The sequence below is a fragment of the Struthio camelus genome, chromosome 4 (genome assembly GCF_040807025.1).
Source record: "Struthio camelus isolate bStrCam1 chromosome 4, bStrCam1.hap1, whole genome shotgun sequence".
In the NCBI taxonomy this organism is placed as follows: Eukaryota; Metazoa; Chordata; class Aves; order Struthioniformes; family Struthionidae; genus Struthio; species Struthio camelus.
Window position 1 is genome coordinate 10,879,804 of NC_090945.1, and position 20,836 is coordinate 10,900,639.

Sequence of the window (20,836 nt, forward strand, 5' to 3'; positions counted from 1 at the left end):
TCCAGATCACTAAGACTGCCTGGCTTTATGAAAGACAGTCAAACCTCTTTTCACTGTCTTTTGCAGGATTTAAAACCGAGTAATATTGTGGTAAAATCTGACTGCACATTGAAGATTTTGGACTTTGGACTGGCCAGGACTGCAGGCACTAGCTTCATGATGACTCCATATGTGGTGACACGTTACTACAGAGCACCAGAGGTCATCTTGGGAATGGGCTACAAGGAGAACGGTAGGGCTGCAATTTCATAGCAAGCACAGTGCGACCTAAAGTACAAGGTCTGCCTCTACAACTGTAAGGGGCACCAGAAGGAGAAAAAGAAAATGTAACAGGAAATGACATCCTGAATTTAAAAGGCAGGTGATTCAGAGCAGTTTCTCACTGTTGCATACTGCAGTTACAGCCTGTATTTGGGATGCAATGTTGGTGAATTTAACAGTGTGGGATTACAGCTTAATGGGAGGCCTATCGTTGGTCACTGTTGTGACCTAATTAAGTATAATTAGGCTTTTCTGACCAGAATGTGTTTGGGTTCTGTGGCTATGAAACAGTTTGGGAACCATTGGGATGGCTGAGTGGATGAGATGTCCTAGATTTGGGTCTGTGTCTCTGAACTGTTTGAGGGAGAAAGAAGAGGTGCAAGCTAAAATGGAGAATCCTAGACTTTCCAGAAATTTCCAAATCTGGAGCTAGATCTGAATTTCAGGAATGTTTCCTGTCTTTATGATAGGTTTAACTAAGGTCCCAGGTTTTGCTCACAGGTTTCATGTGGTTAAGATTTAGATCTAAATTTTGCAGCCTGAGTCTGGTTTTCACCAAAAGTGGACTTGGAGAAAAGAGCAAAAAGATGGAACTAAAAGACATGCATCTAATTTGTATGTGATCTCCCTAGATATGGAGATGTGATTTTGTTGTTAGCACTCTGTGAGGTATCTGGGATACCTCTTGGTCCCTTGAAAGACTGTGAAAAGCAGTTAGGGAGTGCACTCTTCCTATAGAGAAGCAGGTAAGGAAGAATTTGTGTTTTGCAGGGGATGAGGGGGAAAGCTTTATTTTTTGAGTGGCTCTCATTTTGTAATTAAACTGAGAATTACATCCAAGTGCCAGGTAGACTAAGCAAGAAAGAAGGGAACACAACATGCAACGGAGAAAAATCCACTACAGCTGTGATTCTGCTGCTAAAAGCTACCATTTTTCTGTTACGTAAGGAGACTTTTTGATAACAACTATTAGAGTAAAACAGCAGAGCCTCAGAATTGGAAATTTATTTTAAAAGTTTCGTACTTACTTCAAGTTGAAAAGGCTAACTCGCATGCAAGAAAACTTTGACTTACAGCCAGCTGCATTCTTTGAGGGGCAATGAAACTGGGTTCTGGGGCTGATTGCTTTACTTAAGCAATAGTAGAGGCATGCTCACAGAACCTCTTCCAAAATCAGGAAGTCTTTGCATGAATTATTTGTGATATTTATAAATTTACAAAACAAATTTTAATATGAAAGTCTAACACTAGAGAATTAATATGCAGAGTCTAACCATTCACAATGATGACAAGAAAAGGAACAGTCTTCCTTCGAGTATTTTATACTTGATAATTTTGATGTGTGCCGTTAGAATTCTGAAGTAGACTCAGCATGCTTGTCATAGTTCCTTAGTCCAAATATCCAGGATTCCTTCTATTGTGAAAGGAAATATTTTGCTTTTATTTATTTTGTTCTCTCCGAACACTTAGTAAGTGGTTCCCTTTGCTACTATTAGTGTGCCTGAAAGGAGAGAGAAAGCACTCAGTTTTCACACTGCTAAAATGACACCAAGCACCAAGTTTTCGCACTGCTAAAATGACAGCAAGAAACAGTTTGAGACCCTTTTGTGATGAACTGAAGTGCACATCTGGAGATGCACTAGGAACGTACGCCACATTCAAAGGTCCTGATCAAGTTAGCCTGTTGAAGTTAGCATAATGACTTTCTTTGGCTTCTGGTGGGCAATGATTCTGGCTCAGGATAAGTGATCTTGTCTCAGTTGTACAAAGGGAAAATAAAAAGAAATGGAAGGAAACATCTGAAAATGAAGGTCAGCATATCTGAGGATCTGGTCTGCTCTGAAGCTCTGATCCAGTTCCCGCTGAAGTCAACAGAAAGGGTCTTTTCTGTTCCTCTGCTCTGGCAGATGTTGCCACATTACTGGAGCTCCCCTACTTTTTTTCCTCCCTCATCGTGTACACTGCCTGTATAAGGACTGTTCACTGCTTTCATTTTCTTTCTGTACTTGGTTGGCTATAGATGCATAATTATCACCACTTTGCTGCACTTCCTTTGGAAGGTCCCAAAACCGTCACTATGAAGAAAACTCTACCACCACCTCAGGCATGCCCTTGCTGTCCTATGCCCCTGATACCTGTACCCTCCTTTTCCCAAATGGAACATTTCACCTTTTATTTTGTTTTACCAAAAAATAAGTTGTTTGTTTCTTTGATCTGTTTTGGTTTGTTTTTGAAGGAAAAAAGGGAGAAGAAAAAGAGGAGAGAAACTGGTTGTATAGATCAAATATGACCGCAAAATGAGGATTCAGAACTGGAAAATAGGATAATTTCTTAAAGCAGTTTTTCCCCTTCACATTGAATCCCGGTCTTTTCTTTCTGTGCACGCACACTATGTTGTTGTGTATCTAGCCTTTTTTTATTGTAAGACTTGAAGGGGGAAAAAAAAATGCAAGCCAAACAGATATGTAATGATGCATATTGCATCTAAAAGTTGAAGACGGAATCAGGAAGATAAGAAATGTTCTTAGTCTTGTTGGTACCTGTTCTTTGAAGAATTTATTTATGTTAGGGTTATTTTCAGTACCTGCGCAGTAAAGAGCAGAGTCCACATGGGACGTACTCCCTGTTTCTTTCCAGTCAGTAATAGCTACGGGACAGCCTTAGGCCATGTAGGTATGGACCACGAGGCAGGAGTTTTAAATAAGCATGCAGCAGGGTGTTCATCCATGTGCAGCCTTTACTGGTGTGAACGGTTCCATTTGGAACTTCCTGTGTATGGCTGCAGAGGGAGGCTCGATCCTGCAGGATAAAGCCCATAAACTGCCTGGCCTGCAAGTGCGATTTATTCCAGATGATCGCCGACTGAGGATTTTTACTTTTAGTTTTTTCTTCTAAAGAAAGGTTTGTGTGGGTTTTTTTGTTCTTTTTTTTTTTTTTTTTTTTTTTAAACCATACACTCCATGCAAACCACAAGTCTGTGCAGTTGATGTTTTACTTGCTAGCTCCAGGCCTTTTTCCAACAATGTTGATATTTTAAACTTTTTCTTCTGTTGCTCACTACTGTTGAGCTGACTGGCACAGCTTTTACTTATTTATTTTAGCGTTTGCTGAGATGTGGGGAAAAAACAACAAAAAAACTGTACTGTTCTGATCAACCTGCTCTTTTTCCCCTCCTTTAGGAGTGAAATGTCTTAGTTAACTCTGCTTTTTTTCCTCCTTCTTCACTTCCCTGTCTCTGCTGTTCTAGTGGATATATGGTCTGTGGGATGCATTATGGGAGAAATGGTTCGCCACAAAATCCTCTTTCCAGGAAGGGACTGTATCCTTGTGCCATTTGCTGCAGCTTCGCCTATTATTTTTACCTCTCCTCCACCCCATCCCCTTTAACATGTAATGAATATACCAGGTCTGTAAAGATAGAAGCAAAAAGTTGAATCCCAGAGGTATGAGTAAGTGGAAATAACCCTCTCCTGATAAGAACAGAAATGAAAAACAGATACACAGAATTATTTTGGTCAAATCAGTTATTTTAATCTGTCATCGTCCCATTTTATGTAGTCTGTATTTCATACTAACATGCAGTCTAGAAGACAAGCACTGTAGTTGCAAATTTGAAAGCTTTACTTTTTGGTCATTCTTTAAAAAATATATGAAAATGGAAAAAAAAAATCCTTATTTGGCCTGTTCGGCTCCTGTAAATCTGTTTTTCTGCTTTCGTGCTTTGGAAATAGTGACTTAATAACATTTGTGGTGACATCATAATCTTTTGCTTGCTAATGCATCATGGGTTTGGATTCATCTCAATGCTGTATGGGCTCAGAGTTGAGTCCATGCAACGTTTTTTTCTTTAAAACAAAATGAAGAATTTGACTCGCCCAGTTTAAAAGACAACCGTATATCTGGTGTGGTTTCCACATTGGCCTGAAGTCAGGTTCTGTTGATTTAAAAGTGGACTTTCCTTCCCTTGCCTGAGGTCTGTATCATTAATGAAACTCTATCTCCCTTCCATCGTATTCCTCTCGTCTTGGGTGATGTTATTTTACCACTTCTGAAGTGGTGAAATCAATATTAGAAAATGAAAACAAAAGAGGAGGTGTCTGCTTAGGCTTCAGTTTATCGTAGGCTAAACCTGCCAATCTGCCTGCGATAGCTGGAAAGCGTAGGTGGTGTATGTTTTGCCCATCAGAATCAAAATGCACTACCATAACATGTTCTCTGCTCTCAGAAACAAAAAGGCAAATTCATTTCAGCAGGTTGGCAGAAAGACACCATTAAAATCTGGCATCAGCTGACACTGGCAGTTGGTATGGATAAAAATCAACTTTTATAGCCATGTAGTCATAGAACTAATTATTTTTTGCTGGCTCTTGAGCAGTTCCCGTAGTGTTTGTCAGAGTTAGGCCTGTCCTATTTTCACAAGGCTCATCCGCTTCCCTTGAAAACAGAGCTCTGCCCAGTAGCTCAGTGAAGGTGCTTTTTTCTGATGGGTTGAAGGGGAAAATGCACGTACTTCCTGTTTGCTGAGGAGAAAACAGCAATGTTTGGCTGGCTTCCGGTCTTTTATACACCGCTGTAGACTGGAAAGTTACCAGGTGCAAATCTCTGACAATGAAATAAGGACGGTGGTTTTTATCATGAGCGGATATAGCTTTGAGGTCCAGCTCCAAACGCACTGAGCATTTCTTGCAACATGTGAAGCAGGCTGCGCACCTACCTTCTGGTGTAATTTGAATGTGCAGAGAAGCTTGCAGAACTCTTGTCAGTTGTATTTGAGAGCTACAATTGCGTGTGGTAGATCTGCTGTGTTTCATTGGTATCAAAACCTCAGAAACACTCTCCTTACTCTTTTCCTCCAAATCCTATACTCGTTTCCTCTTTTTTTTTTTTTTTTGAAATGTATGTGATGGGAAAACTAAACCATCTGTAATATACCTCGGATTCACTTGTAAGTACTGAGGATTTTTCCATTTAATCTATTTGGAGAAAAGTCTCATTCAGTATTTAGTTCACTAAGCATCTGGAATACTGGAAGAGAGAGAAGAAATCCTAGTGTAAACATGCAGTTGCACAGTTAGTAGTAGCTCTCCTTTTTGAACAGCAAACAAAATTTTAAAAGTCACGTTCTTCTACCCATTTCTAGCAAAAATAAGTGCTATGTAATTTAACAACACAGCCTGTCAAACACGTATTCAAACAGGAGAGTTTCTTTCTTCCTGTCTCTGGCCAAAATCTCTTATGACAGTGTCTCATTTTTTTATCAGGGATAATAACAGAATATTTCAAAAATACCTTTAAAAATAGGAACTGAAATTTTGAGCTGAGGCAGATTGGGTTATTTTCAACTCAGAAGGCATTGTGCAAATTTTGGGATAGTCCTACCTTTTAAATCAGTGGAAATCTCATATTGTGAAATACGGTGTATGCGGGCCGGGGCACAACGGCTACCACGTTTTAGTGGTGTTTTTTTCCAGGCGAGTTGGAAAAAAGAAAAAAATGAAGTCTGTACATTCATTTCTGAGTTGATATTCAATTGTTAACCAGTTTGACCCTGTGAAAAATAACAGTGTCAGAAAGCCTGGTTTGTGTGTGGATCCAGATTATTTTCCCTCCCCCTGTGGTTGTTGAATTGATGAACAGATCCAGTTTGCCTCCTAGATACACTAAGGGTTGGCAAAGCATTTGCGCAGCTGCAGGTAAACTTCACGGAACAATGTTATGATAAAGCTTTTCTTGTGCTACTTAAGGTCTTCCAGATGTTGGTTTTCTAGCTGAAACAGGCAAGCCTGCATAGAAGCTAAGATTTTCGGTCGTCGTGAGAGGTCAGAGGAATGCCTACTGTATGTACTTGCTACCAGCATGTGGGGCTTACTCGTTTCTAGCTTGGAGTAAGAACATACATGTACAAGACTGGCACAGTACATTTAAAACATTTGAGAGCTGCTGCCAAGTTTTAAGGAAAAGCAAATTTTAAAAAGCTAACCTTAACTAAACCGTTGCACTGAGTTCCTGCTGATTTCAAATAAAAATTTGATTTTTAAAGACTTCATGGAAGCTGAAGTTGTGGAAGATGAAATTCAGGTTATCTCATAGTTTCAAATAACAAGCTCTCTGTAAATGACCATAACAAGGTGCTGAATTCTGAGCAGACTACAGGTCCCAACTCTGTTCTCAGACACTGTGAGTATATGAAAAGTGTCCCAATTAATATAAAGTAAAATGATATATTTTCCAAGAATAAAATATGTTTCTAAACTTTATTAAAATGTTCTCTGTCCACATGTTCCCTTAGCTGTTAGTTTCATTAGCAAAAAGCCAAGCAGTACCTGTAAATGGTAGCGCTGTTGTTTTTGTTGAAATTGTTAGCTAATTGACCTTGCAGGATACTTCAGATGTAGAAGGACTAGAGGACTGGTCTGTTGAAGTATTGTTGGTATGCGATGAACCAGCTATTATTTTTCAGAAAAACTTGGAGAGTGTTGGGTAGAAATTATGTAGAGAAAATGTTTGTTTCTTGCTCCTCGCCCAAAGTGGACATTTCAAAACATCATCAGGGAGGCTTCTCTTTGTCTGACCTGGTCAGGCCCTCCAGAGAAGAAATACAACTTCTGATAGATTCCCAGACAGATGTATAGAGCAAAATATTCCCGGCTAGTTCTGGGAAACTTTTCTACTCAACTTCTGAGTTTCTCCCTCAATGTTCACTCGACACTTACTCGGCTCTTCTCTCAGTTAAATCAGTAGGAGTTTGAACAGCTAAAAACTTCTGCCCAAACTCTTGGATGCTGCTGTAATAAGAGAAGTTCCGAAAAGTCTAGAGCTCTGGCCAAAGATGTGTTCAACTCTTACCTAATAATGCCTCATAAGATTTCAGTTTAGGGATTGGAAATGTATTTTTGTGCATTTTTTTGCAGACATTAAAAATGGTATGAATGAAATTATTTTCAAGTGAGATGGATTTGTTAAGAGGTGCTGAAGCCAGAGTGATGTTTCACAGACACTCATGACTTGAATTGATTTATCTCCCCAGGATAGAAGCATTTCTGTTCAGTAGCGGGGAGGTGGGAAAATGATGCTGCTCTAGCTACTTTGTGTATACGTTTCCTGAAGAAGACCAAAGCAGAAATATTTAATTAGTCATGGAAATATATTGTGATGACATCCCAGGGTCTTAAGTTTGCCCAAGTCTGGATTATACTAGTGAGTATGAAAAATAACATGAAAATAGAATTCCCCTTGCGAATAGCTTAGGCTTCAAGGCATAGTCAGCAGAGAAAATACAAAGGTAATAAGAGCGAAACAAACAAACTTGTTCTGTGCAGCTATGAACATCCAGAATCTGTTTTCAGGAGCGGACAGCGCTCACAGATGAAGCTAACGTTTTCTCAACAGTTTATATCTCATTTAAAACATAAGTAATGTGGCCAGATTTTCAGAAATTCTATTTTCCCCGCTAGCTCTCTTGGAGAGCCTTGGGATTAAGTAGGGATGTTCTCCTGTTTTATTTTCTCAGGAATTTATATAAAACAAATTCTACTTGCCTTAGAGGAAAATTTTGAATAAAGAAATTCTCCTAGGAAAAGATACTGCTTTTCCATGACTCATCAGCAGAATTTTTCTTTACATTTCAAATATGACCTTCATGTATCGGTGGGTAAAAGTGTAGTGTTCTGAATTAATTTCTGTCTTTTATGAACTTTAGTATAATAAAATACCCGCACTTTTTTTTTTTTAGTGCGGTCTGTTATTTTTGATGTTCCCAGTAGTATTTTTCTTAAGGTTTGTTTTGTCTTAAGGGGGGGAAAAAAAAGCATCTGAGATATTTAAGAGACTTAAAAATGGCTAGCCTGGGTCTCTCGGTTGGATCAGCTGGTATATATTAGCCTGCTGTTTAAAATGTCTCTTAGCTGAGATGGGTTGATGGCCAAGTTTCGATTTGTGCTCAGATAGGTGATTTCTCCCTAGATAGAGTAGTTTTGGAGTCAGGGTTTTCCTGAGACTCTAACAGGAGTTTGAATTTTTTTAATTTTATGGGAGGAAGGTTGCTCATATGAGACATGGTCTGTCTTGAAGAGACTTCAGTGCAGCTATGAGGATGGTTTGGCTGTTGCTGTTCTTTTGTAGTTCAGGAGCATATATTTGTAGTGCAACTTGCACTTAGTGTAAGATCCCCTTCCTGTCTATGACCTGAGTGGTCTTCTGAGTGGATCTCAGTTGCTACAGTGAAGATGATCCATTACGTTTTTTCCAACCTTCACCTTAAAGATTTTCAGAATGGGACTGAACATGCAGTTTTTAGAAGTGATAAAGTATTTCAAAGTGTAGATATGTGCTACACCTACTGCTGCCTCGTATGAATTTTAGCCGAGGGGAGTTAGTAGCCTGTTCAGGCAGTTAGGAAACTCAGATGGTCTAAAATGTCTTGGATGTGATTCATACCTCTTTATGCATTTTTCCAGGTGAGGCAGGCTCTGGCACTTGCCTGTCTACTGCAGGTAATTCTGTCTAGGCATATGCCTCTGTCTGTGCCTAGCACCTGATATTGTGAATCCTAGAGAGTGATGGCTCTTGAATAAAATTTATTCCTTCAACCTGTTGCCCTGGTTAGCTTGATGCTTATCAGTTTGTAATTCGCAGGAAGTTTCAAAAAAAGAAGTTTGTGTTTATGTGTTTGTTTGAAGCATCACACTTGTAAAATTTTGGCCGCTCCCTTTCAGGTTTCATTTGGAATCTAACACAAGAGTAGCCTTACACCATCCCCACTGGTCCCCTTCCGCATGCAGGGTCAGACCAGCCTGCTTCCGTAGGACGCAGGAAAGTTCTGGGGGGGAAAAAGCCGGGTGGGGACAGAGCAACTTCAGTTTGACTTCTCTGAACTCTGTTCAAGTACCTGGAGAGATTTTGGAGGTTCTTCTGGAGGACAGATTCATCCCCAAATGCTTTGTAAGACAACCTTGATGCAATCACTGTAAAGGATATTTCTTAACTTCTTTTGGCATGAAATCAGGACCAGGAGGTGGCCCTGAGGTTAAGATTTGCTGTATGAAGCGAAATATTTGCATTGTTGAGGAAATCTTGGCAGAGATTATGGAAAGATTAAAAAAGCACAACAAAACACAGCACGCTTTCAGTAAGCTTAAGTCACAGGCGTTCTGCTGGAAAGGGGGCTTCTCATCAAGGGCTAAATCTCAGCTATTTCACTCCAAAGACTCATACGAAAAGTTATAGGTTTAATTCATTAACCCTCGGTTTCATGTGATTCTAAAACATCAAGGCTAATTATTGTTGAAACTCTGCAATCATGCAGATCTCTGTAAGGCTATAAATCAATCTGTGTTTGTTTGAAGTTTAAGGATATTCCGAGTGTTGGCAAAGCATTACCAGTCCTCTTGAATATTTTGCACTTGGAAAAAACCTTGAACCAACATAAATTTTGAGTGATTTGGACTTTAATCCAAGTGCTCTAAGGGTTTGATTTGTTTGTTTTTCTGATGCTTGTAAGACTGAAGTTACTCAGGCTACCTCTGGGTTGTTGTTGCACTGAATTAAACAAAGAATTGAGATTAGATCACTGTGCTGCAGTCCCTTATGGAGCATTGGACGGCAGAGTGTTGCTATCTTAATTGGAGCTTCTGATCCCTACTGCAGTATATGAGATACAATAAAACTCCTAGCCTCCCGCTTCCTGCTTCTTTTAAACACAGGCAGTGAAGATTAGGAACCAAATCTGACTTATTTCTAATCAGTTTAGGAGAGAAAAAAAGGTGCCCAAGAAGGTGCTTTTTTTTCTCTTCAGACGTTGGTTACGTTTACACGTTTCTCTCTACTTCTTCTGATTTGGAAGTTTTCAAAGTCACTTTCAATTCCTTCCCGTTAACCTCCGAAGTAAAGTAGAATAAAAGTCTCTGCTTTACAGAGCTTACAGTTTAGTAAGTCACTAGTTGAACTTCTGTGTAAGTATTCCTGAGCACAGCATACTGCAGTAATTGTCAGAAGGCAGTCTCTGAAAATAAGAAAAGTATTAATAGTAACAGATGAACAGACAACTGTTTGCTCTATCTTTTCCTGATATTTTGCATGCCACTTAGCTTGTGATGAAAGCAGCAATAATTTGCATCTCTAGGTTTGCTTATTGCTTCCAAACAAGTAGCCTTTTATTTATTTCTTTGTTTATTGATTGATTTATTGTGTGATGATTAAGCTTTTTCATGTGCTAAATAAAGCAACAGGGAGCCTTAGATCTGGGCATCTTAAGCTTTCCAGAGGCAAGACATTTGCCTTCAGAATGAAATCCACTTTAAACTGTTGCTTGATACCGAATTGCAAGAGTAAATTCAACCAAACAGCATGATACTTTTCATTTTTTTTCCCACAGTTTCTGGCCTCGAGAGACCAGTCTCTCCTTTTTCTTGCTTCCATGCCCTATGGCCTATCATAGAGCAAGGATAGCAGAGGTAATGTGGTTTCAGGGTGTTAATATTGGAGGAAACGCCAGCTTAATTCCATACTGGACATGAGGAGCCTGATTTTCTTATCATACATGCCAGTGTAAATTGTGGTTAGCTTTGTCTAACCCAGCTGAACTGCTCTTCTCTGTATAAGGTAAATAGTCCCTAGATTTGCTCTGAATTTCGATCCAGAAGGTACAGCTTTGTGCTTTTGCATCTCTACTGTGCTATTCAGAAACAAGCATTTCCTGTCATGCAGAATGGAAATCTTAGGAGACTCTCAAGACCCATATTATGGATTGTGGCTTCACTGCGATTCGATGGAAGTGAGCCAACAGGCTCCAAAGCGAGCTTTATCGGAATCGAATGATCACAACAAATTCTATTCATATCTCTGAATAAGAGGTGGATATGCCTTCAGAAGGACCAAGGTTTCTTTTGCGGCTTCTGGCAGTTCAGCTTGTAAAAATATGCATGGATCTTTGGCAGCTGAAAGAATAAAGGAAAGGCAATTTGTATATCCTTACCGAATACAAAGACTAGCATTCATTTACAGTACAAAACAGTATAAACTTAGGTAATGAATGCATGTGAAAACTTTAAACAAAAAAAAAAAAGAAAGAAAGAAAAAGAAAAAGGACAAAATTACTTGTTAAGTTATAATTACAAAGTTTTATTCTGACACAGTAGCCAGCCACAGGTCTCATTTGGTTTTTTGTATTTAATAGTCTTACCTTTCATCCACACTGGGGCAATAAAACTATTAGAGTCAATTTTTCTCAGGCCTGCTATGTTGTCATGAAACTCGTATGCACGAGCACAGCTTCTACGGAAGGTGTTTGCAGAGAGCGAAAGGCAGGTCTGTGCCTGCAGCGTGGGCTGCAGGCTCCCGTGCAATGGCATGATTGGATAAGTCTTCTCATTTATTTGTTGTTCTGTTCCTGTTTTCTTGTTTACCTTCATTTCATTTTTGTTTTCAGTTGACATGTGGTCAGTAGGGTGCATCATGGGAGAAATGATTAAAGGTGCTGTGTTGTTTCCTGGCACTGATCGTATCCTTCCTAGCAGCCGTTTTGGCCTCAGTAGGTACTTCCAACCCTTTCCCCTCCAGCCCCTTCACACTAGACTAGTGCGGATATATTTGTACTGTATTCTAAAAGCTGGGTTAAGTCCCATTGCAAAATCTTTGCAATCCAAAATGTCAGTCAGACATTAGTGTCTCTCAGTAAAAGCTTTGCATTTGAAAACACAGCGAATGTAGCATAAGGAGATGGAACACAATGTCCTACATGGCTCATCAGAATCGCCTTCTGCTGATAGCAGCCAGTGACCACTTGTTTTTAGTTTTGTTGTGCTATAAATGTCTGTGTATTACTTACGGTTTTATTTTGCTTCATAAATGACTGTATTCGTATGTTCCGGTTGTAACATGTGGTAGGCACAAGTCAGGACCTTTTACCTCAGAATGATGTGTGAGAGGTTCTGCAGTTTAGGAAGAAGGTATGGTACCTAAGGCATTACTGTGGAAAATGCTTGTTTTTCTAAGAGTGTTTTGTCTGCAAGCGGTATTGAGGTAGGAAAGTAGGAGAAGACCAGTTTGGGGACTTTGCCTTCCTCACATCACTGAAAGTTACCGCTTAGCATTGTGGCAATTTGAGAAATCATGTAACTAGGGATTTCCTCAGAAGCTGTTGTAATGGACTTCAATCTGTCATGCCTCTGTTTCAGTAAATGTAGTAGTTACGTGAAAGCAGAATATATTTTCAGCATCAACAAAAACTGATTTATAGCTAAACGTATTAAATCAGTGGACATGAGGTCCAAGCAGACTAGGGGTGTGTGTGTGTGTGTGTGTGTATATATATATATATATATACATATGCACATATACCTAATATATGTTTTTAGTAACAGTCCATTTTGCACCCATGGCGAGGCAGTCATCTTTTTTGATTTCATGTTTTAAATCTATGATATGTATTTTTATTATTTATCAGACTGTGAAAGTGGTTTCTCGCTGTGCACAACAGCAACTGAGCTGCATGCACACCAAGTCTAACTCCAGTGATTTATGCTCGGTAGGCTTACACAAATGAGAAATGTAGATGACCTGTTTACAAGTTTTGCTTCTAATTTAAACCTGTGCTTAGATAGATGACGGAGGAGTTTCCAGGCATTATTCATTTTTTTACGTAACTTTTTTTGAATGTCTGGTTTGCGTGTGCATTTTGTGTTACATACTTACTAATTAAATTTTCGCTTCCCTTTTTGGCCTTATTCACACTGACGCTTCAAGGGATTTGATAGTTTGATTAAAATATAGGAAAATTAATATATGAAGAGCAGATATTAAGTAAGTGAAAGCAAGCAATGATATCATTAATATTTATTTTCCCCTACTTGTCTTAAGATATTCTAATTTCAGTTTTGCCTGAAATGTTGGATGATCATATGCCTCCTGAAAAGAATGCTAAAACTCCCATGAGTTTTCACAGGATCAGGAACACATCTCATCGGCATATGTGAGAGTAAACCTTTTGCTTCTCTGAGTTCATGTAACTCATTAGCACGTATTTGTGCTCCATGAAGATCTGGCCTAGGCTGTGTTTGTGTTTTCAGTGAATATAGAATGATAAAAGTTAAGTGTGGGAGTTGGTGTAGTTCAGTGCAGTAGTCTGAACTGTTTTTAGGTTAATAGACCTAGTTTCGTAAGTTTAGTTTCGTAAGTTTTTTGTTAGAAAAATCCCCGAATAAGTACAAAACTAATTGAATGTGTCCTGTATAGTGCTTTAAAAATTGGTTTCCTTCACACAGCTGCATACCTATTAAAAAGAGATCACCTAAAGCCTCTATAATTAAACCCTTACGTGCAATTTATTATAACAATAACCCCTCAGAAATCAGCATTAGCAGCTGCTGATTTGTTTGGGATTGTTCTGTAATTGAGTTCATGTTCTTCATTTATATTTATAATACGTTGCTAAATTTGTACTGCGTTTCATGTACCACTCTGCTTTTCTCTTGCTGTTCCATTAGTCTCTATTCAGTGGCATAGAGAACAATGCAGTTGTTCTCTTTCAGACAGCTGAGCGCCCCTCCCCAAGGCAGCCTGGTTTCGAAATCCTGCCCCTCGCACAATTCTCCCAAGGCTGCCAAGGACTGACAGCAACGTGCTGAGCAGCCTCTGGAAGGGCCGCAGCACTTCTCGCTCCTGGGTGGTTCTGTGGAATCGAAACCAGCCGGAAGCGTGCAAGGTCAGGCCCGGTATGCTGCGACAGGTGACCTCATGGCAAAGTCTTCCTTAAATCTTCGTAGAAAATCCGGGGGTGTTTTGTGAAAGTTATGCTCACGAATATTTCTCCTTCGGATGTGTGATGGAGTTCTACAGTTGTATCTTCCCATCCATAGGGACTGTGAGCCTTAAGAGCTCTGGGGCTACATACTTAAGTACGTACCTAAATGTGGAATGAGCAAGAGTAATTAGAAACTGTTTTAAAATAGAAAGCTTCCTCTGCTACATAAGATGGAAGTAAAATTGGTTAAGGCTGGCAGCGGACCAGAATTCATTATCAGTGTTTTCTTTCGTCACAGATAGTGCTTCATTTCGCAACCACACTTTGATTTGAAGAGTATTTAATACCAGTTAGTGCCCATCGTTTGTACATAAATACCTGTGAAAAGCATTTTTGAAACTAAAGCTTGACTATTCATGAGTCAGTCATACATTTGATTTCAGAGTTAACTGTTTGCCCTTTTCAAGGTATTTGTCTCAGGTCTATATAAATCATTTGATATTATTTCTGTTTCCAGAACTAGATGGTCTATACAGCTAATTGAAACAACTTCTGCCATAAAATACAAGGGTCTGATACGGTTGCAAAAAATTAACAAGCAGGAAAATAGGAAATGTCTTTGAGTAAGTGTGGAGTTGAGTGCTGAGCTAAGGTACAGCTCTGTTTCACTACTGTAACTCAATTTGAATGCTTGGGTGGAGCTGAGAAAAGAATTTGGCTATTACTCTTCTCTAAGCTCCAATTCTGAGTGAATACCTTGCAGCATCAGAAGCTCCTTAGGTCCTTAGTGATCCACAGTTTTTTAATATTTCTCTACCATTTTTTGTACATGGACATGATGCAGTTAAATATGAGCTATCAGACTTTTTTATGGTACATGGGATTTCTTCTCAAAAGAAAGCTGACAGCAATAGTGCTATTTACAGAGAAATTATTGTAATGAAGCTTGGATTATGCTTGTGCCTCAAGCAAGAAGAAAAAGGCAATGTTTGTTTGTGTGGCCTCAGGAGCAATTTGGAAAGCTAATGCTACCTGTGAGTTGACTCTTGTTCCACGTGTTCTTCTCAAAATTACATGAGGGAGACCATTATTTTTCCCTCTTCACAACATAAATAATCTGAACAAGGAATTAAAAAGATGCCTTAGTCCTTTGTGTTTCTTTGGTGAGTTGTGAAAGCAGAAGTTATACACAGGTATTTTATTAAGCTGCTGAACGCTTTTTGGGCAGATAAGGAAGAATGTGCCTTTATAAATGCAATGGGTGGCAATTCTTACAGGGAAATAAGCATATATTCAGTAGGGAGATACAAGGCAGTGTGGTGTCAGCTTCTGTCAGGGTAAATCAAGAGATGGCCATGCAACCTGTCATTTATAGAGCCACATTCTACAGTAGCAGTCGTATTTCATGTATGTCGCCGCGAGCTGGGTTGGGGTTTTTCTTACACAATTTTGAAGTTGTTTTAGAAGGCATTTAAATAATGCTAATTTTTGTATACCTCTTTCTACGTTAGGTGCATGATCGTCATGCATTCAGATGTACATGTTACAAGGACAGTGTATCACACATGTTACAGAAACCTATATGTGGCCTAGAGTAGTATCAGCAATAGTATCTACAATTATGAGGAAAAGTCCATGAAGTTTCAAAATCATGATGGTTCTTTGTTGAGGGCAAGGTTGTAACCCTATACCGTGATGTCCAGACTTATTCACTAAGCATTGATCTGCTTACAGTTATGTAAGCAGAAACATCCTGTGCCCTGAATGAAGTGCTGGGTGAAAAACTAGCAGTTGAACTTATTAGAAAAAGTGTCGTCATATATATGCCTCATAATGGCTAATTACAACTACACAACCAACACTACTTCCAGATGACCACTGCTGATTTTTAAGTCTCTTTATGTTAGTACTACATGTGGTTTTTATTACCACGTGCTCTATTTTAGCACATAAGTAGCAACTACTATTGTTAAAGTTAAAAAATACTTTTTATTATGGTCTTATTTTTACAAATGTCATACTATTACTTACACACGTCTTCTTAAAGTGTTCACCTTGGGACAGGGAATGTTCTACCCTTGCTGTCTTGACAAGTGTGCAGTTTTCTATTTGTTTCATGTGTTTATTGTAAATTGTGTTGACATCAGTTTGTAAATTACAGGAGCGTGGCAAAACAGGAGTCTTCCACCAACATCTCCCCTAATGAAGTCATCTCTGGTTTGTTTGTTTTTTGAACAGATTAATGAAAAATAATCTGATCTTGCAAATGAAAATGTGATACGCTATCAACTTTACAGTTGGTGTTACAGTTTGGTGGTGGAAACATGGAACTGCCCCAGTAATTGTTTTAATTTTCACATGTTAAGAGCATCTGAAAATTGTATGCTAAGCAATGCAGTCAGCTTTCATTGATGGAACCTTCACAATTAAGGAGAAAATCAGAAAGGTACTTCTATTAAGATCTGAGGTGTAGTAATAAGATTAATTTATCCTGTCTGTTCTGAAGGAAGAGTACGCTCTGTGTCCATCTCTTTTCCACTGTGTCCACATTAAAAAAGCAAGATGTGATATGCCGTAGTCTAGCCATCGCTAAAGGAAGCATTTAGTCAGGAAGAGCAAATCCTGCTTCAGTACATTTGTTGGAGGGAGGATTTTTTGCACAGTAAAACCAGCACGGGTGTACTACCTAACAGGTAAAAAAAAAAAATGGTTACTAGTATACTGTGCATGGAAGTATGCTCCACACCCTCCCACCCCCGCTGCCAAGCACAGCTCCAAAAGCTCATGCAAAAACATGCGTTTTGTCAGAGTAGGATGTGTTTTCCAGATCACAGCCCACAAGTATTACTTGAGGTGGATCTCAAAAAGAAACTTTTTCTAAACACAGTCACACTTTATAACAGCATGGAAAGGCAGCGATTGGTCTCTGATAACTGGCTGATCATCAGATGTGCAACAGGAGTTGTTTTTTTTTCCCCCCTCCCTTTTTCAGGAAAAGAGACGTAGTTATAGTAATGTACTGCTGAATCACAGAATAGTTGAGGTTGGAAGGGACCTCTGGAGATCATCCAGTCCAACCCCCCTGCTCAAGCTGAGTCCTCTAGAGCACATTGCACAGGATCGCGTTCAGGTGGGTTTTGAATATCTCCAGGGAAGGAGACTCCACAACCTCTCTGGGCAACCTGTTCCAGTGCTCTGTCACCCTCACAGTCAAGAAGTTTTTCCTCATGTTCGGAGAAAAAAATCATTTAAGAGGCTATTGCAGTGCAAAGAGAAGAGAGAGTCTGGAAACTGCAGGCAACCTGAGGCCTCACTCAAAAGAGCCATCTTCACACAAAAGATATAAATTCTGGAACTATATTTTCTTAAAGATGTTTCTTTGCTTTAACTTTATATGGCCACGTTAATTTTAGGAGAACATGCCAGTGTTAGTGCCACTACCAAAGTAATAAATCTGGGTTAGATCCTTTCATCTTTTTTAGGTCTTAGAAATGCTATTACACATAATTGACATATTTTCCTCATTTTTTTTTCTTTTGGATAAGGGACAGAGAGAGAGGAGTAACTTTTAAGTAGACCTTTCAGCGTCTTCCAAAGTTTTTGTTGGTAATTCTTTCCAGCTTCCAGTCTTTCCAATGTTTAGTTAGTTTAGGGAAAGGTGAGTCTTCTGTTAGTAGAAGTTTTTCTTCTTTAAGTGTTCTCACTCAAATACGAGTTAATCTGTTCTGGACTGGGAAGTTTCTGATTATGTCAGTTACAGGAGCATAGTCTGGTCCTACCGTGTTTTCAGTTGATATAGTCACAATCACCTATTCATTACTTTAGTTTTTGATTTGCTTTGTGGACATTAGGACTGTTTTATATTAAAGTTTATATCCTGCAGAATTGATGAAGTTAATTCTGCCTACCAGCTAGAAAAAGCTTTTTGTCTTTGCTCCAGTAAGTAGACATGAGAATTTTTTAGAGCGGGGTTTCTTGATCTTATACCATGGCAGAATATGATCTCTAATCATCACGTTCACCACAGATGCATTACAGCTACTAGCTATGTAAAACATAAAAATGAAATAGAGTCTGACCAGTATTCAGCAAGAATATTCAACAAGAATATTACTGACATTTTTGTTGATGCAGTTCTTTAATTTTCTGTTAAGGAGATGATATTTTTCATGGACAGTACAGGATACATGTAACTTATAGAGCAGAGGGTTTTTGTTTTACGCAAAACATAAAAATGAAATAGAGTCTCACCAGTATTCAACAAGAATATTATTGCACGTTTACATACATGGAACCTCAGAGTATTATCGCGTGCTAGTAAGGTCTAAGTAAGTGGACAAACAATAATAGAAAGAAAATGTAAGCGTTCATCTGACCGAAAAATTGTCCGTCTGCACTTGCCCTGAGTGAAACAGGGCATGGTTTTGCTATTGCCGTTATCAGGACAAGGACAGGACCTCGGTCCCCAGTCAGTCCGTTTTTTTGTGTATAAAAAAGAACAAATAAACAAGTGTTACTTTAGGGACTTTGACAGTATTTGAACAACATTAGTCAGAAGTAATGTAGAGAAGAAGAGCAATTATCCATACGGATCACTCAGTCGATTACATTAACAAAAACAATTCGTGAAGTTGTGACAAAAAGCTTGACCTTTTGGGCCTTTGGCATGAGCTAGGGCCACAAACTCAAATTCTGCCCACGTGCAGGTCATGGCTAGTACAGGAGTGGAGCATGGTGGGTCTGCCAGCTTTCTTGGCTTCAGCTGTCTTCTCTGCGCTGATGACTCATGAAGCTTTTCCCATCTCTTAAAACGTTGCAGTCATGCGCGGTAGCGCTTGTCTGCTGTCTCTTACTGAGTGCCTTTCTGGCAGCTTAGAATAAATATGTGTCACAGACGCTGGCCCTTTGTTGGAGGAGTCTCTCCTCCACCTCCTTCTGTCGCTGTCAGCTCTGGTTCACACCATGTAGGCCTTATTTTGGGATAATTTTTTACTCTTTTCCCTTTGCGCACACATCCAGAGCACCCTACTGCATTTTCCATCTCAACATATCCAAGGCCCACTCCGTTCTTCTATTCCTAAAGGCATCTCTGTCTTTCAAACCTTCATTAAATGCTTGAGAGTCTGTTAAGCTGCTTTGCAGAGACATTGACCTGCTTAGGCTTCCGTATATTATCAGTGCAAACGTAAGCTTTTGATGTCCGCTTTGAAGCAGGTCATATACTTGCCCCTCTTTTTTTTATCAAATGGCCCACATTCGGTCTGCTCGGTTAATAGTTCAAGTTACGGTTTTGTAGCTTTGCTTTCTCTCCCGTTTACTTGGCACAACTAGCAGTGGCACCCTATTTCTATGTCCTCTGATTCTCTGCAAAGAATTTACGCAATCTCTGAGAATTTACAAAGCCCCTTGGAAAGGTCTGCTTCTGAAATAGCCAAGCGAACGTACAATCAAGTGTGTTAACTTAAATGCAATTTTTAATTTTAAATGTCAAAACATTATTTTCCATTAGAACACTTTATGAAACATTCAGCCTACTTTTTGAGCACGTGTAGTCTTTACTGACATTTTTGTTGATGCAGTTCTTTAATTTTCTGTTAAGGAGATGATATTTTTCATGGACAGTACAGGATACTTGTAACTTATAGAGCAGAGGGTTTTTGTTTTACACAAATTTTTTGTTCCATTTAAAAAATCAAAGTTACTCAGAAATTCTTTACAGACCACCATTGTTTTTACCAGCTTTTTCGTTTGAAATTAAAACAATTTAAAACATTGTTTCAGTATTTTTTCAAAGCATATGCTTAAATCATTCAGTTTTTGTTCTTTTTAAGTATTTTGTTTAGTAAAGCTGTAACTCCTGAATGCATATTCTGATTTTGTTCCAGTAAAGCAGGTGACCCAAATGGAGTCTCTTTTGAACTTTCAAGTTATGTGAAAATGTTAAATTTTCATTCTTCACAATTAGAACTTTTTTGAAATTCTGAAATTGCTGCCACAGCAAAAATCTGATTTTGGTCCAGTTTCATTTATTTGTTTCTTGTTATCTTTCTGTTGTCCTTATTTCTCTCCTGAATCGTGAAGAACTATCTTTAGTATTTGATAGTCTTGCACGGATAAGACACTCATGACAACAGTAATTAAGAATAATAATAATAAAACCCTCTTTGTGCTGAAATGCTCTAAATGTTTGTCTTTTTAAAATGTTTTATTTCCATTATGTTCTTACGAAGCACTGTTCACTGCATTTCTTAGTATACATGTACCCATGACCGTGTGCACTCTTTATTTTTTGATGTTGTCTGCAGAGTCGTGGCATTGTGAATTAGGGATTGTAACGTCAAGATGGTACTGAATTTATGCTCGTTTGCTTAATCTAATCTTTTCTTTTTATTGGTACAGTAAGGCTTGTTCCAAATGTGACTGGAAGAGCTACCTATCATCTGTCAGACGTGTAATTCTTATCTCAAGAAAACTAGAAAAGAACAGCTCAGTACAAATTGCCTGTAATACAATTTCTTTTTAAGTGTGAAAGCCTGTTTCTTGTTAGTCAGTCACAGATTTGCAATATAAGCATCGTATTTGCAGTTAAAGAGAAACATCTGTCTATACCTGAGGCATCATTGGCCTATAGAAAATGGGTCACAGGAAATGATGGACACAAGCAAGTGGAGTGCATGCTTACAACGATTTTATGAATAGTTTGTGGGGGGTTGTTGATGTGTTGTTTTAGGAGAATTAATGCCAATTAGTTATTGGAGAGATCAAAGAGATTAAAGCAGGTGAGTTAAAGGTGACATTTGTCCCATGTCGAACCCTTTTCTCATCATTTTGGCCTAC

General features: G+C 38.8%; 1 protein-coding gene across 7 annotated transcripts in view; it reads left to right on the forward strand.

The window, feature by feature from the left end:
- Window positions 1–20,836, forward strand: part of MAPK10 (mitogen-activated protein kinase 10) — a 187,861-nt gene that overhangs the window by 133,195 nt on the left and 33,830 nt on the right. For 4 of the 7 annotated variants that reach the window (XM_068941435.1, XM_068941432.1, XM_068941438.1 and 1 more), the window contains exons 8-9: window positions 67–232; window positions 3,509–3,580. In XM_068941435.1, the coding sequence (XP_068797536.1) occupies window positions 67–232; window positions 3,509–3,580 (238 nt within the window). Of the gene's footprint in view, window positions 1–66; window positions 233–3,508; window positions 3,581–11,686; window positions 11,759–20,836 lie in introns of all 7 variants that reach the window. The other 3 variants (XM_068941439.1, XM_068941436.1, XM_068941433.1) reach the window with 1 other exon arrangement.